Source organism: Pristiophorus japonicus, chromosome 17 (genome assembly GCF_044704955.1).
Source record: "Pristiophorus japonicus isolate sPriJap1 chromosome 17, sPriJap1.hap1, whole genome shotgun sequence".
NCBI lineage: Eukaryota > Metazoa > Chordata > Chondrichthyes > Pristiophoridae > Pristiophorus > Pristiophorus japonicus.
Genome location: NC_091993.1, coordinates 22,259,361 through 22,277,323, shown reverse-complemented (window position 1 = coordinate 22,277,323; position 17,963 = coordinate 22,259,361). Strand labels below are relative to the sequence as shown.

Below are 17,963 nucleotides of genomic sequence, written 5' to 3'. Positions count from 1 at the left end.
ACGGAAGGCCCATTGTGTCTGCGCCGGTCGACAAAGAGCTACCCAGCCTAATCCCACTTTCCAGCTCTTGGTCTGTAGCCTTGTAGGTTACGGCACTTCAAGTACATATCAACGTTTCTGCATCTACCACCCTTTCAGGCAGTGAGTTCCAGACCCTCACCATCCTCTGGGTGAATACATTTTCCCTCAAATCCCTCTAAACCTCCTACCAATTACTTTCAATCTATGCCCCCCTAGTTGTTGACCCCTCTGCCAAGGGAAATAGGTCCTTCCTATCCACTCTATCTAGGCCCCTCATAATTTTATACAACAATAAGGTCTCCCCTCAGCCTCCTCTGTTTCAAAGAAAACAATCCCAGCCTATCCAATCTTTCCTCATATCTAAAATTCTCTAGCCCAGGCAACGTCCTCGTAAATCTCCTCTGTACCCTCTCTAGTGCAAACTAAAACTGCACGCTGTGCTCTAGCTGTGGCCTAACTAGTTTTTTATACAGTTCAAGCATAACCTCTCTGCTCTTGTATTCTATGCCTCGGCTAATAAAGGCAAGTATCCCATATGCCTTCTTAATGACCTTATCAACCTGGCCTGCTACCTTCAGGGATCTGTGGACCTGCACTCCAATCTCCCTTTGTTCCTACCATTTCTCAGTGTCCTACCATTTATTGTGTATTCCCTTGCCTTCTTAGCCCTCCCCAAATGCATTACCTCACACTTCTCTGGATTGAATTCTATGTGTCACAGTTCTGCCCACCTGACCAGTTCATTGATATCTTCCTGCAGTCTACAGCTTTCTTCTTCATTATCAACCACACGGCCAATTTTAGTATAATCTGCAAACTTCTTAACCATACCCCCTACATTCAAGTCTAAATCATTGATGTATACCACAAAAAGCAAGGACCGAGTACTGAGCCCTGTGGAACCCCACTGGAAGCAGCCTTCTCGTGTAATAAAATTAGATATATTCTGCAATCAGCTGAATGATTGGTGCACGAGACTACTCATAGAGAAAGAGTAAAATAGAAGCACATAGCCAAGGAACATTCATGCAATCTTCATGCAATCTTTATTTTCTTTTAAAATAACCTTGTCAAAGAGATTAAGAACAAGGGATGCATGACTTCAGAGGTGAACATTCTGGTGTATTTACAAGTGTAAGAGTCCAGTGCCCTGTACGTACAGTAAGGGCTTAATGCCTTTATATCCTCCGTGATTTTAAAACCTTTTTTGCGTTTTCCCTCAGGGTCTGCTGACGTAACATCTTTCCCAGAAGTGGATGTAAGTGGAACGCCGTCTGGGATACCGGCTATTACTGGAGAACCTTCTGGAATACCTGATGATAGTGGAGAACCTTCTGGAATAATTGATGTTAGTGGAGAACCTTCTGGAAAACTTGATGTAAGCGGAGAACCTTCTGGAATATCAGATGTTAGCGGAGAACCTTCTGGAATACCAGAGGTTAGCGGAGAACCTTCTGGAATACCTGAGGTTAGCGGAGAACCTTCTGGAGTACCAGAAGTAAGCGGAGAACCTTCTGGAGTACCAGAAGTAAGCGGAGAACCTTCTGGAATACCACGTGTTAGCGGAGAACCCTCTGGAGTACCAGATGTAAGCGGAGAACCTTCTGGAGTACCAGATGTAAGCGGAGAACCTTCTGGAGTACCAGAGGTTAGCGGAGAACCTTCTGGAATACCAGAGGTTAGCGGAGAACCTTCTGGAGTACCAGAAGTAAGCGGAGAACCTTCTGGAGTACCAGAAGTAAGCGGAGAACCTTCTGGAATACCACGTGTTAGCGGAGAACCTTCTGGAGTACCAGATGTAAGCGGAGAACCTTCTGGAATACCAGAGGGTAGTGGAGAACCTTCTGGAATACCAGAGGGTAGTGGAGAACCTTCTGGAATACCATATGATAGCGGAGAACCTTCTGGAATACCTGAGGTTAGCGGAGAACCTTCTGGAATACCTGAGGTTAGCGGGGAACCTTCTGGAATACCATATGGTAGCGGAGAACCTTCTGGAATACCATACGGTAGTGGAGAACCTTCTGGAATACCATATGATAGCGGAGAACCTTCTGGAATACCTGAGGTTAGCGGAGAACCTTCTGGAATACCTGAGGTTAGCGGGGAACCTTCTGGAATACCTGAGGTTAGCGGAGAACCTTCTAGAATACCTGAGGTTAGCGGAGAACCTTCTGGAATACCTGAGGTTAGCGGTGAACCTTTTGGAATACCTGAGGTTAGCGGAGAACCTTCTGGAATACCTGAGGTTAGCGGAGAACCTTCTGGATTACCTGAGGTTAGCGGAGAACCTTCTGGGTTACCTGAGGTTAGCGGAGAACCTTCTGGAATACCTGAGGTTAGCAGAGAACCTTATGAAATACCTAAGGTTAGCAGAGAACCTTCTGAAATACCTGATGTCAGCGGAGAACCTTCTGGGTTACCTGAGGTTAGCGGAGAGCCTTCTGGAATATCTGATGTCAGCGGAGAAGCTTCTGGAATACCTGATGTTAGTGAAGAACCTTCCGGAATACCTGATATAAGTGGGGAACCTTATGGAAAGCCTGATGTTAGCAGAGAACCTTCTGGAATACCAGATGTCAGTGGATTACCATCCGGAATACCAGAAATCAGTGGGGAACCATCTGGAGTACCTGATATCAGTGGAGATGCTTCTGGAATACAGGTAATCCTGGTGACTGCAGTAGATACAGAATATCCAACTGTGCCTTCTGAATTTGTAGAAGCAGGTGAAGGAGCTATTGAAGAACTTATTTCTGGGATTTCGGATTTAAGCGGGCAACCATCTGGGATTCTAGATTTAAGTGGGGAGCCATCTGGGATTCCTGATATAAGCGGAGAAGTCAACGGACAACTATATGACATTAGTGGAGAACCTTCTGGAGTTCCTGATGTTAGCGGGGAACCTTCTACAATTCCCCAAATTGTTATTCCATCATCCAGAATTATTGACATAAGCAAGGAGCCTTCCGGAGTTCCTGAAGTTAGTGGAGAACCTTCTGGTGCTCCTGAAATTAGTGGAGAACCTTCTGGTGCTCCTGAAGTTAGTGGAGAACCTTCTGGATTCCCAGAAGTCACTGAAGGACCTTCGGGAGTTCCTGAAGTTAGCGGACAACCATCTGGTGCTCCTGAAGTTAGTGGCGAACCTTCTGTGACAGTTTCACCTGTAATTCCTAAAATATCTCAACAAACGGAGCTTGAAATAACCCTGGCGGAAACCAAAATACCAGAAGCAGAACGTGAAGAGGACGAGGTTCCTTCACAATCAATAGACAGCATGACATCCAGCGGAATAGAAATGTCAATTGCTCCCGAGACTGTAGGGGTGCTAAAGGTTACTCCCGCCACGCCAATAGCACTTACAACTGTTCCACCTCAAATCTCGCCAGAAGTTGTGACAATTGTGGCTGAACCCGTGATAGCAGAAGGTACTAAATGTTTTGATTCAAATTATCTTCTTCAGTTGGAGTAGGTTCTGTAATAAGTGGTGTTCCAGTGGCATGATGGAAAACTGTAGCCAAAAAAAAAACCACGGGATTGTGTAATTTATCACTTACTAGCGGATCACCCGTGGCGGTGCTCACGGTAAGTCGGATGAAATGCCGTTTATGATGACTGGAGCATTGTGCCATGTCATGTATTATTCTATACTAAAACAGAGCTATGTTTAAGATAGCCCATGCTTTTAAAGCCACAAAATCTAAGTAGGCTATATATAAATGCAGCTCAAGGTCAGTCAGAGTTTAATTGCTACTTGCTGAGGGAAGCTGGCAGATTGGCAGTTTTTTTTTAAATATCCATGTCCTGGTCAGAAAAAAAAGGAGATGGAAATTAAAGTACAGTTTTTTGGCATAGTGAAGCAAGGCATCTGAAGTATTAACAGTTATCCACACTTTTCCTCTTGTTCATCCTAAGAAAAGACAGAGTGGGAGGGAGAGAGATGCATTTTATTATTGAGTGGTGTTAACTTTCTCATTTGACAAGGGGTGTCCCGTCATTATATAGCAATCTGTCTGATTGCTCATCCAGCAAAAGAACTGAAACTTAAAAGGAACTTGCCCAATTGGGCCAAGTGAAGTTTAGTGATAGGTATCCCTTAGAATCGTAGCTGACACTTTAAACATTTATGATGGGTCTTTGTTCTGGAATACTTAAAGAGGTTACATAATCTTGATAAAGAATATCCTGTACACTGCATTTATAAACCGGGAGGTGAGGGGAGGGTGAAGAGATGGACAAGAACAAAAATAAATCACACCCCTTGCTGGTCCTTGAAAGTCTCTTCATTGTTGGCCCCTTGCAACTAGGAAAATGATCTTGATCCCATCAGTATGGGTTGGATGCAAACCCAGACCCCACAGGTGAAAGGACAGTGTCCGAACCCATCCAGGTCTTCCCCGACATAGCATGAAAAATTAGCCAGAGTTCTAGCACTACCTTGTGTTTAAAAAAAAAAGCAAATTCTTGCCAAATGTTTATTTTTTTCCAAATCATTACACTATCAAACAGTGTTGAAATCTAAACTCGTATTCCGAAAGATAATTCAGGGTCTAATTTCATTCATTCATGCCCCCGCACCTCCCCGAAAATGTAATTATCTGTATTTAAACAACTTTATAAATCTTGTGCCCATCAAGACGAGAATGTTGGTTATGTTACTGGACCAGTAATCCAGAGAACGTGAGTTTAAATCCCACCATTTTTGAGAATTTGAATTCAATTTTAAATAACGTGGAAATAAAATGCTGGTGTCGGTAAAAGTGAAACTCTTGGATTGTGGTAAAAACCCAGCTGGTTCACTAATGTCCTTTATGGACCTTTATATTTAAGGTGGAGATAGACAAATTTTTGAATGATAAGGGAGTCAAGAGTTACGGGGAGCGGGCAGGGAAGTGGAGTTGAGGCCAAGATTAGATCAGCCATGATCTTATTGAATGTCGGAGAAGGCTCGAGGGGCTAAATGGTCTACTCCTGCTCCTATTTCTTATGTAAACCTGCCGTCCTTACCCGGTCCAGCCTATATGTGACCCCAGTGCCACACCAATGTGGTTGACCCTTAACTGCCCTCTGAAGTGGCCTAGCACCACTTTCTCAGGGCAACTGGGGATGAACAACAAATCTCGGCGATGGCAGTGAGGCCAGCATCCTCAGAATGAATTTTAAACATTGACATTGGATGTATTTTCAAATCGTCCATATGTCTTTTTTTTTTGAACAGGCACTAAAAAGCAAGCAGAGGGATTTAATGTGAGTGTGTCAAGTGTTTGTACAGAGGTGTGTCAGTCAGAAAATACATCCCAGTGACGTAACACATAATGGGCTAGAAATTGCGTAGCGCCGCATTACGGGCGCTAACTTTTGCGGGAGCGCAAAAGTATCATCAGGCACTACCCAATTCCACAGACGCGAACTTGCGGTGTAACGCTTCAGGAGGCAAGTAGAGCACTAAATCAAGCATTACCACTTCCCTTGGAGCACTAAACCAAGCAAGAGGGGTGGTAGCGGCAGAGCGCGGCACAATGTCCCGTGCAGCACTGCCGGGATCAGAGGCTCCTTTCCTCCCTTAAAGGGAAGGACCATCGCTGAGGGCTCTGCAGGGAAATGAATCCACTGATCTGCAATGACACATGTCATCCACGTGCAGGCTGATCAATCGCCGGCAATGGAACATTTTAAAAAGGAGCAGAGGGGCGTGATTAAAAAAAAGTTCTATCCTAACTGACCACCACTGTCTTTAACTACCGCTCCCCAAGCGGCTGGCCGACGTCACAGTGCCTCCTGCAGCTGCCGTTGTTGGCGTCCGGCGATGCTGCAGGGGCGCGGGAGCAAAGTTAGCATCCTGGGCGGTACTGGGGCGCTGCGCACCGGATGGCCTCACGATCTCCAGGGCGCAGGAGGTAGTGGCGTTAAGGTTACCGCCGCCACTAACCTGCAAGGGAAGCGCACGGGCATCGATTCTCTCACCTCGCCCGGGCAGAAAGCCGGCGCCACCCCTTGATCAGCCCCCGGTGGCGCTAACGGGAGGCGCAAAGGAGGCCAATTTCTCCCCCAATATGTGTTTGTGCGTCAACCCCCTATTCTGTCATTGCTCTCACACCTATCGAGAGCACAAAGTTCCAAAAGGTTTAGCTGTAGATTGATAAACAAGATTTAATGCCTTTAATGTAGGCATTTTGCTGTGGGTTGTGAATCTAAGATATCAGCAAACATTTAGGAGACTCTAATTACAGTGAACATTGCTCTGGGACGATGCAGTATATTGGATCCACAGCATTTTGACTTGGTCCAAACAATTTAAACATCATTTGGAAATTAAGAAATGAGTATTGATCCATAATTATTTTTCACAAATACATGACAACCCACCGGAAAGTGCCTACTTTATATGACATTAAATCTCGTTCATCAATCTAAAGCTGACCTTTTGGACAATAACCAAAGGTATTAAGGGATATGAGACAAAAACAGGTATAGGTCGCAGATCAGCCATGATCTGATTGAATGGCAGAACAGGCTCGAGGGGGTAACTGGCCTACTCTTGTTCCTATGTTCACCACCGTGTGTATTTCAGGGGTTTGTGGGTATTTCTTTTGTTCATTCACAGAATGCGCGAGTCACTGACAAGACCAGCATTTATTGCCCATCCCTAATTGCCCTTAAGAAGTTGGTGGTGAGTCACCTTGTTGAATTCAACTAAGAGTCAATCACATTGCTAGGGGTCTGGAGTCACATGGAGGCCAGACTGGCTAAGGATGGCAGATTTCCTTCTCCAAAGAAAATTACTGAACCAGATGGGTTTTTAGAACAATCCGGTAGTTTCAGGGTCACCATTACTGATACTAGCTTTTTAATGATTTTATTTTCAGATTTATTTCATTGAATGCCATGGTGGGACTGGAACTCAAGTCGCTGGATCATTAGTCCAGGCCTCAGGATTACTGGTCCAGTACCAGAGCCACTATGCTACTGTACCCCATAGGGCAAGCAGGGATTGGCATGGATCTCCAGAGACTGTGTGACTCTCTCTGGGCTTCCTTATTGCTTAACTCCCTCCACTGCCTCCATGTGTCAGGCTGTGTGTCCGGCATCCAGTACTGGATGAGTAGAAAGTTCCTCCAATTAAATATTGGGAAGACCGAAGCCATTGTCTTCAGCCCCTGCCACAAACTCCATTCCTTAGGTAATTTATTTGCCTGATTATACTCCTGTGACGCTCATGGGAAGTCTTACTCTGTCAAAGGCGATATATAAATGCAATTTTCTTGTTGCCCAGAAAGGCTGAATGACAGCTCTTGATGCAGAAATGTTACTTTTGATATAAATACCTGATTATTAAAGCTAAGCTTCAACCCTAAGTTAATTGTGCCATGCGATACTAGTGAGAAACTCTTCAATGTGTTAGCATCATACCTGACAAAGCATTAGCGGGTTTGCTACTAATTACTAATGAGAACACTTTTGATTATGTGATGGATCAACAAGGCCAAGGCTGAGATAGTGGCAGACACCTCAAATTCCTCTCCAGGAGACAGAAATTTGAAAGTGACACTCGGTCAGTTCCTTCAATAATGCAACAGTGGTCGAGGAGTTCTTATGAAAATTGTTTATTAAAGAATTGTCTGGTTTGGATATGCAGGATATTTCTCCTGTTCCAAGGAAGGTGCCTCAGTCCTCCACTGAAACTGGTGGCCGGTCTTCTACACTAGGTTGCCCATCAATACTAGAAGTCCTTTGACATTGGCTTCTACCCTCTGCCACCTCCCCCAGCTATCTGCACCATTGTCAGTCTTTCATTCAGGTCTTCCCATTCATAGTCCCACCATCTTATCCTTAGTACACCACATGGTCTTTTCCCAACTGGAGTCTTTCCATCAACTTCCAAAAGTACCAATATTCACTCATATCGCATATATGCCGAACCCATGGCAGTATTCTCGCCAAGCAAGTTCTAGTTTCTGGACATAGGCTGGTCCTTCTCATTTTAATGTTGATCATTTTGTCCTCCCAACTGATGGGCAGAATCTTTCCTTGCACATCACATTCCAAAAGGATCCAAGCTTCGGCTTTTGAATCATCAGGGTCCAGCTCACACAATTGCCTACAGCTTTTAGAGCTGCCTTTGAGTACAGTAATGACGTGGCAGCACAAGCCTTGTGAGCTCTTTTCACATCCCATAATATGTGTCTCTGTTTCCAGGGTGATCTCCTCAACCGGCACCTTAATCCGAGAAGGATAAGCCAACTAATGTAGATTTTCTTTCCTCTAAGGATTACAACCTCATTTTTCCAGAAGTTCGACCCGCAGTGGCCTCAGTAAGAATTTTCCAAGCTCCATGTTCCAGAGGGAACGAGCTGTAGTGAATTCCAGCCCTGCTACTCGAACGTGCGCAGTTGAGTTGGAGCGCAGTGCTCAAATGCTTTGTGTTGACTGCAAATGCTGAGCATTCAAATGAAGAGAGTTCCAAATTCACCATGAATTTAAAATATATGATTTTTTTTTTCATAATTCATGGATCTTTCCAATTTGGGCCAAGAGGTTGATTAAGTCAACTTCAATAAATTGTTGTGGGTGAGCAGTTTAATTCACACACAATAAAGGGACTGGTTGTTGAGTTGTTTTAACTGGACTAATGCCTCATCCTTTAGGCACCTAGTTATTGCCTGTGTCAAACATCGAGTAACTGCATCACTCTGTGATTTTACTATTTTTTCTGTAGTTGTCCCTGACCCATGTCAAGGCAGCCCCTGCGGTCGAGGAACGTGTGTGCAGAGAGACGGCAGCTTTGTTTGTGAATGCCCAGTTGGATTAACAGGAGAACAATGCGAAATAGGTACGTGAGTCAATTATTGTGTTATTGCAGCCAAGCTCACAATCTGCCCAATCCAATGGAAGATGACTCTTCAACCATTGGGTCATCAATATCTTTGGATTTAACTTGCATTTTTCCCAAATGCAAAGCCATGTTCAGTATTAGTTTTGTGCAATTGCAGGCGCAGCAAACCTCAATTATAGTGGTTGGTTCAGCTTGGGTAGAGCATGCCGTACACTATCAGTACATCAACAACATGTAAAGACTACTCTTTGCATCCAGTTCCAGTCACCTAGACACAGGGAGATATTCCAGCCCGGGACGTAGTTCAGAGAAGACCAATTCTTAGTGTCAGAGGACTGAGTTTTGAAGAAAATCCTAGAGAAGAGTCGGCTTTTGAGCCTTGACAGGAGCAATCTGGAGGTGATCTTACAGCGAGATATACAATAGTAAACAGTGTATGAAAGTATATAAATCCAGAACACCACTTCAAACTAAACCATGACAGTATGACAGGGAGAAATGGGTTTTAACGAGTAAACTGCAAACTTAGGACTGATGTCAGGAAATCCTTTTTCACACCATGAGCCACACAAGGAATGGACTTCTGAGTAGAGTAATGGGGCGAAAACCTAGAGGTCATTTTAAGAAACATTTGATGTTGTGTTCTTCCAGGAGCTGGGAGGGGCTGAATGGCCTCCCCATCTATATTTATCTTGTTAATAGATTGACAATAAAATGTTCAATTTCAATTCCTGCAAAGAATTACTGTCAGTTCCTCTCTTGACCACAAGATGGTGATGTATTACTATGAACTTTCATTCATCATGGAGGAACTCCAGTCTGTTGCTGTAATCTCCAACACTTGGCAATCATTCCAGGTTCCGTGTAGATTCTCCCAAAGAGAATGGGGTCCCCTTGATGGTATTGACACAGTCCTGGGGAATCCCCGGATTCAAATACAACACACTTCTAGGGGGATCCCCTACAACTACTGACATGCTCCCAGGCACCATTTGCAAGTACTAAGACACTGTGAGGACCCCCTGCAAATATTGACACACTCCTGTCCGAATTTTTTTTTAAAAACAGCCTCTGCTACCCAAAGAAAAATGTGCTGTCATTGAAGAGCATGCTTTAGTTAAAGTATACAGCAACAAAATTTATGGGTTATTCGGTCAACAAACAGAAAATATAGGATAGAAGAGAGAATTCTAGAGGCAATGTGCTTGTATCATACATTGTGCCTAGCCCCAAAAGTGAGATGTCCCTAACCCCAATTTGTAATTGATTTAGTTCTCAACATTTGAATGAGAGAACAACAGAATGAAATGTGATCTCATTGAAACATACAAAATTCTTACAGGGCTTGAAAGGGTAGATGCAGGGAGGATGTTTCCTCTGGCTGGGGAGTCTAGAACCAGGGGTCACAGTCTCAGAATAAGGGGTCGGCCATTTAGGACAGGTGAGGAGAAATTTCTTCACTCAGAGGGTGGTGAATCTTTGAAATTCTCTATCCCAGAGGGCTGTGGAGGCTCAGTCTTTGAGTATATTCCAGACACAAATCGCTAGCTTTTTGGATATTAAGGGAATCAAGGGATATGGGGATAGTGCAGGAAAGTGGAGCTGAGGTAGAAGATCAACCATGATCTTATTAAATGGCAGAGCAGGCTCGAGGGGCTGAATGTCCTACTCCTGCTCCAAATTCTTAGGTTCTTATTTCCTTGTGTTACAAATTGACAGAACGGGTGGGGCGGGCTGGGGCAAGACAGGAAGAAGTGAAATGATCGTTAGTAAATAAAATTGAAAATAAACTAAATTTGCCAATCATTTTTTGTGTTTGTGTATTTCTGTGATCTCTGTCCAAAGGAGGAACCATTTTGACTGATGTGTCTAAGAATACATCATGCTTGATTCCACCGGTTTCTCTCTGGATGGATTCAAAGGGACAGTGTCTTCATCAATAAATATTTACCAAAGTTTGACTATTGTGCTCTTCTCATGGCTTTAAGAGTAAGCGAGGGATGGATTCATTGTGCAGTTCAGTGCAATTTGTGTTATATTCGTATCATCAATCCAGCTTCAAGAGGTGTGTTACTGCCCCTGGTCCTAGTGCTATAGAAAGACCCCTGTTCGCATTACAAGGTTAACTCCACAGTGAGTGGTGAGTATTTTGTTACCGCTCTTCCCCAACTCCCACTCTCACACCTCCCATTGGCTGCAGATGACACAAAGAGGCCTGTAGGTGAAAATAGCATGGCTGGCCTGTAGTGATGGGGCAAAAAAACTGCTCCGTTTGCCAGCGAACACCAAACCTGGCAAATTCCATTTCTGTTTCACCAGCCACAGTGCAGTCTCCAGCGACATGGTAATAAAATCACTTATTCGGGTGGTTGGAATTTGGCACGCACAGTGCTCGTCGCATCGGGGCATTTACTTCACGGCAAGTGAGGGCAGGTGTTAGGGAGCCAATGCAGTAATCAGGCATTACAACTGGAACAAATTGCAGCCGATTGGGTACAGAAGCTGACTGATGGTCATTGTCATGCCGCTGCTGCAAGCACATTCCGTCGTACCAGAAGCCAGCGGCTTCCACGCTAAATATGTGGGGCAGGCTGGATGGACCGGAGGGTCTTTTCCTGTCCACTATTGTTTGTAAGTAGCTCAAACACAGGCACAAGGGCTGATCAAGGGCACCACATGTATGAAACTGTAATGCATTTGCTTCATGTGTTCTTAAAAATTCATAGCAACGCATTGTTATTAAGAACTAGTTGGTTTATTAACAAAGGTTTAACAATCACACTACACATTACCAGTTCATCCACTAGGCTCACAATCTCATCATCATAGACAGTCTCTCGGAATCGAGGAAGATTTGCTTTCACTCTTAAAATGAGTCCTTCGGTGGCTGAGCAGTCCACTACGAGAATCACAGTGGATGACCTAGACCCAACTGACTGGGGTTTTATTAAGTCTTGTGAACATCATGTGACTGGCTAAGTCCCTCACAGTGCAACAGCTCTATAAATATTTTTGTAGACACAGTAATCAAGTGTCCCCTGATTAAGGGTGGGGCGGGGGGGTGTGTGGGGGCGGGGGGGGGGGCATGGGGGCGGTGGGGGGGGGCGTGGGGACGGGCACACGCCAGAAACTTTTCAAGTGCCTCCTTGTTTTTTTTTGAGGGCACCAAAAACACAAATTATACAAGTGCCCCTGGCTAAAGGGGTGGGGGCACTAAAACCGACAAACTTAAACAAATTAAACTTTTGACGTGGTTCAAATTAAAATTTGGTTGCCGGGGGTGATGATGCACTCCAGTCCCTCCGGCGCCCACCTCTCACGGAAGGCCGCGGGCGTCCCGGTGGACACCGCGTGCTCCATCTCCAGGGACACCCTGGCTCTATTGTAGAAAACAATAAATAAACATTAAATCAAGTGCCCCCTTATTAAAGGGGGGACACTGCAAACAGTTTACAAGTGCCTTTTTGTTTTTGTTTTTGGTTTTTTTTGTGGGTTTTTTAGTTTTTTATCTTTTTTTTGACACTAAAACCACAAATATATACAAGTGCCTCCTATAAAAGAGGAGGGGGACACTAAAACCCGGCAATTAAAACAAATTAAACTTTAAAACATATAAAATCAAATTAAAATTTGGTTGCCGGGGGTGACAATGCACTCCAGTCCCTCCGGCGCCCACCTCTCGCGGAAGGCCGCGAGCGTACCGGTGGACACCGCGTGCTCCATCTCTAAGGACACCCTGGCTCTACAACTCTTTTTACAGCAAAACAAAATTGAACAGTTAGATCAAGTGCCCCCCGACCTGGGGGACACAACAAACACTTATCAGGCCCTTTTTATATTTTTTTGTATTTTTTTTTGGCCTGGCTCTACACTCTTTTGTAAAAAACAAAATTAAACATTTAATCAAGTGCCCCCTGATCTGGGGGACACTCCAAACATTTTTCCAGGCCCTTTTTTTGGGGGGGGGTGCGGTTTTGTGTGTTTTTTTGTGTTTTTTTGGGGGCTCTAAAACATAAATATATACAAGTGCCCCCTATAAAAGGGGAGGGGTACACTAAAACCCGGCAATAAAACAAATTAAACTTTAAAACATATAAAATCAAATTAAAATTTGGTTGCCGGGGGTGATGATGCACTCCAGTCCCTCCGGTGCCCACCTCTCGCAACAGCTCTACAACTCTTTTAGGGAATACAAAACAAACATTAGATCGAGTGCCCCCCGATCTGGGGGACACAACAAACACTTATCAGGCCCTTTTTATATTTTTTTGTATTTTTTTTTGGCCTGGCTCTACAACTCTTTTAGAGGAGACAAATTAAAGCATTTAAATCAAGGACCCCCCTTTCTGGGGGGCCACTCCAAACATTTTCCAATGCCCTTTTTTTTTTTTTTGTTTTTTTTTTGTATTTTGGTAGTTTTTTAAAAAAAATTTGGGGGTATTAAAATTATATAATTTATAAGTGCCCCCTATAAAAGGGGAGGGGTACACTAAAACCCGGCAATTAAAACAAATTAAACCTTAAGACATATAAAGTCAAATTAAAATTTGGTTGCCGGGGGTGATGATGCACTCCAGTCCCTCCGGTGCCCACCTCTCGCAACAGCTCTACAACTTTTTTAGGGAGTACAAAACAAACATTAGATCGAGTGCCCCCCGATCTGGGGGACACAACAAACACTTATCAGGCCCTTTTTATATTTTTTTGTATTTTTTTTTGGCCTAGCTCTACAACTCTTTTAGGGAGTACAAAACAAACATTAGATCGAGTGCCCCCCAATCTGGGGGACACTCCAGACACTTATACCTGCCCTCTTTTTTTGTTTTTTTTGGGGGGTTTTTTATACTTTTTTTGGGGGGGGGTTTTTTGTGATTTTTTGGGGCAATAAAATCATAAAGTTTACAAGTGCCCCCTATAAAAGGGGAGGGGGACACTAAAAACCCCGGCAATTAAAACAAATTAAACTTTAAATCATAAAATCAAATTAAAATTTGGTTGCCGGGGGTGATGATGCACTCCAGTCCCTCCGGTGCCCACCTCTCGCAACAGCTCTACAACTCTTTTAGGGAGTACAAAACAAACATTAGATCGAGTGCCCCCCAATCTGGGGGACACAACAAACACTTATCAGGCCCTTTTTATATTTTTTTGTATTTTTTTTTGGCCTGGCTCTACAAACCTGTGAGAAAATTCATAGGTGCATACGTTACAGAAACCAAGGCACGATTTGTTCCAGTGGCTTTCTCAGAAGCATTTTACAGAAGAATTTTGGTCCTAAAACTGACGCTAAATATGGAAGAATTATCTTAAGAGTTATTCTAGTTAATGGCAATTACAGATGGTAAGGCCATGGAGAATTGGAAGGTCCATTACAACCATTCTATGCTACTCTATAACTGATGAATATGGACAATCTGGAACTGGATGGCTCTAGTGGCAAAGTATCAGAGACATGATCTGAGGTTCCAAAGATTCAAATCCAAGTTTGGATTTTATAAATTGTTATTACGCATGTGTGCAATGGGCAGATATATCATTCTCGCCAATGCCATTAAAGATACAGCAGTGTTCAGGTACTTACAACAGGTCCAAAATGACGGAAACACATCTCATAGTAAGGTTGGAATGTCTATCTCAGCAATGGCTGAACAACAGGTTGAGACCTGGTTGGAAAAAGTTGCTTGCATTGGCAGTTTCTTTCCATTGAATTTGAAAGTTGCTGTGATCGCAAAATATAAGATGGAAATCAATCAACCTGGAAATATTTTGGAAATGGGTGTGAGATATTTTACCCTATTCCAGCAATCACATTTTAGATAAACTGAAGTAATCCAGCTTTTGTGGTGTCTGCTCACTGGGAGCCCTTGTGTTGGGCTGCAGCTCCCTTGATCCAGCTGGATTATTCTGGATAGATTCACCCAAAGCTCAGTGGAGATTTGCACTTGCATCTTGTCGGCTTCAAAAACTTTGTTTGTACAAAATGAATGCTGCAAATCGATATGCCAACGCACCTGTCTGCATCTGCATTGACGTAATGATTTGCATCGAAGAGTGTGGTGTCAGCTGATCCCTACCATGGCATGGATACCAGGAACTTAAATAACTTTTGAAATGTCATCATGTCATCTGATTGGTGCTAATGAGCAACTAGAATGATTTTTATGAGCTGTTGCCTTCATGATGTCGTGCTTGGCAATTTTCTGTTTGACTTAGAGAGGAAGAGGAACCCATGGGGGGAAAAAAGCCATCCATCATTTCCATCGTGATGGTGTTGCACACAAGCAATGCAATGCTGTGTTTTGCCAAATCCTTTGTCTCATGAAGATGAAGGCCCTTTAATGCATGCCAGCTTGGAGAAGCACACACAAATGCATTCATTAGCGAGGTCCAAATCTGGGTTGGAGATTGGAGTTTGTTTTCAGCTAAAATTGGGATATCTCACTTTGCAATTAGTTTCTTTGCTTTCAGTTATGAAAATGTCTAACCATTTGCACCTGAAGGGTTGGTTTACAGGATGAGACACAAAGGTTTTGTGTAAGATGGAACTACAGGCTCAGACTGCAATTGACCGCAATAACTTTTGGCTGTAAATATAGGGTTCAATTATGTCGTCACCATAATGCAACATGGCGAATAGAACCCCACTGTTTCACAACCAAGAGTGTTGTAGGTAGAACAATTTGCCTCTGCACCTAGTTCTGTTTGTGAAGAAGAATGTGCTGTTGCGACGTTTTATGAAGACTAAAACTCAATTGGTTTACTACTGACTATACATTGTCTAACAGGCTGCCTCGGTTTAATTGCATTTTTACAAAACCTTTGTATCTGATCTTGAAAGTTGACTTTAGTATATTAATGAATGATATGGTTTCAAAAAAATGTTGCTGCGCTACAGGCTAAAGTCAGCTGCTACCTTTCACCCACTCCCACCCCAGTGCCATCAGCTTCGAAGTCTGAGGACTGTAGTCATCATTTTGAATGCTCTTGGCCCAATTCTTCTTTATTTCCAAACTCTCTTGCAAAATAGTAACAGTCTGCTTTTAGTCGGTACTAATGAAAGGGAAACAGTCTCGGGCTTTTCTGTAGGCCTCCATCTTGAACCATGTGTTAGGATGCTGCCGAAGAGATGCATGCTGGGTGTAGCTTTTAAGCATGTAAGCAAGGCAAGAATTAAGTTATTTAACTCCCAGGTGACATGTTACAGTGGGAACTTTTTCCTGGGCACATGTTCACATGAGATTTTGACTAAGCCCAATTATTTTCAATGTTTTTCCTCCTTTGAAATGTCTTTTGCCTTCACTCCTGTCAGTCTGATTTGTGCAGTAGAGTGGAAGGGGATCAATTCTATCAATGCCAACGTCTTTCCTCGATGAATAAAGTTGGGCAGTTACTGTCAGAAGGTTAATCCACCAAGGAGCCATTACTGCCAAACTGATTGTACCCCTACCCAAGTCCAAACAGACACACTTTCCAGCGATAGGTCACTGGATTGCAATCAGTACCAGGAAACTTAGATGATTTTTCCTTCTCCCTAGCCCAGAAATACTCAGACCAAATGTGGAACCCCCCTACCACTATGATTCCAGACAACGGCCTCTATTTTTGTTTTGGTCCTTAGAGCAGCATTGAGTGTGAGTCTAATGCCACCAGAATAAATACCACTGCCCCCTGGCCCCCGCACTGTCTTTTAGGGAGACAATTTCCTGAAGTCCACACCAGTTGTGGAATTCCTATACTGGCCAGAAAGTTGAAAAACTTCATGAATTGAGGTGAGAGATTAAAACTTTTCCAGTGTCAACATCAAGCAATCCCAGGTCAGGTACACCATAGGTTTGATGCAGAGTCAAGCTCCTTCTACTCTCTCCCAACAATGTGCTTCAGTCCCAATTCCAGAAGAGTGCATCAGTGTGGCATTTTCTGATTTTCACACCAGCCAATCTAGTGGCTTTTCCCAGTGAGATTGTCAAATCTGTGCCAGTTAGAGCATAACTAGGGGTAATTTTGTGTTGTGGGTCATCCCGCTTTAGGAACCTGTTGCATTTAGAACCCTAATATCAGCAGAAAGATCCAAGCCTAGATCCCAGGGGTGAAAGGACAATGTATTTTACCCCCTGCATCATCCAGTCCCCACAGATGTCAGATGTGAGATTGTGTGATACCCTGCAATCTCATTTCAGCTTGTCATTGGGAGGAGGCAACTGATTTTCACCCACCCCATATCCCCCACCACCTCCCAGCATGACCAGAGCACCAATCAGCTCAGAGTTGTCTGAAGAGATTGAATCTTTTCAGGCCTCTTCATCAAGATCAGTCTGTTCAAAAATATATATATTTTTAATTCTAACCATTTGAATTTGTTGTAAAAATTGGTTTTCCATTAAAACCATGTGAAAGTTACAACCCTCAGTGAGGAACAAGCCACCACTAGCCCTAACGAGCTGAATTAACACATGCATTGAAACCATGAGGAATAAAAATTGCTCGAATTGTTCGTGGAAATTTCCTCTGGTTCAGTATAGTTAGTGAAATTGTAAACGTGTTCTTATTTACAATGTCACTACCCAAAGGGGCCAGAACAGGGTTTCTCCCAAAGTTAGACATGCACCTGTTCCAAAGGCCAGAGATTGCCATATGCTGTTAAGCTCAGTACCTAGTTTCTAACAGTTTATCCAATTCACTGCTTATATAAAAATATTCAAAATCATTAACAGATAAAGAAGAAAATAATTCAAAGGGCTTTCATGGGTCTATGTCCTCCTGATACTGAGGCTCTCTCTTTAGCCTCATGTTATACAAGATCCAACAGAAGATACTGGGGACTTTTACTGATGGGATGAAAGTTTCCTTTCTGTAATCGCCCCAGGGGGCACTTGTATAATTTGTGTTTTTAGTGCCCCCCCCCAAAAAAAACAAGGGTGCACTTGAAAAGTTTTTTGGAGTGTGTCTCCACCCCGCCCCCCCCCCCTTTAATCAGGGGGGCACTTGATTACTGTACAACTCAAAATAGTTGTAATGGCCCTTAGAACTAATTGACTATAAACTGACAATCTGATTCAGAGAAGCCACTGACTGGTTTGGTTGGGAAGTATAAATTGCCACACTGGTGCAG

General features: G+C 43.5%; 1 protein-coding gene across 2 annotated transcripts in view; it reads left to right on the top strand.

The window, feature by feature from the left end:
- acana (aggrecan a) overlaps window positions 1-17,963 on the top strand; it is a 96,684-nt gene that overhangs the window by 62,947 nt on the left and 15,774 nt on the right. For both annotated transcript variants that reach the window (XM_070858475.1, XM_070858474.1), the window contains exons 12-13: window positions 1,245-3,449; window positions 8,738-8,851. In XM_070858475.1, coding sequence (XP_070714576.1) covers window positions 1,245-3,449; window positions 8,738-8,851 — 2,319 coding nt within the window. The remainder of the gene's footprint in view (window positions 1-1,244; window positions 3,450-8,737; window positions 8,852-17,963) is intronic.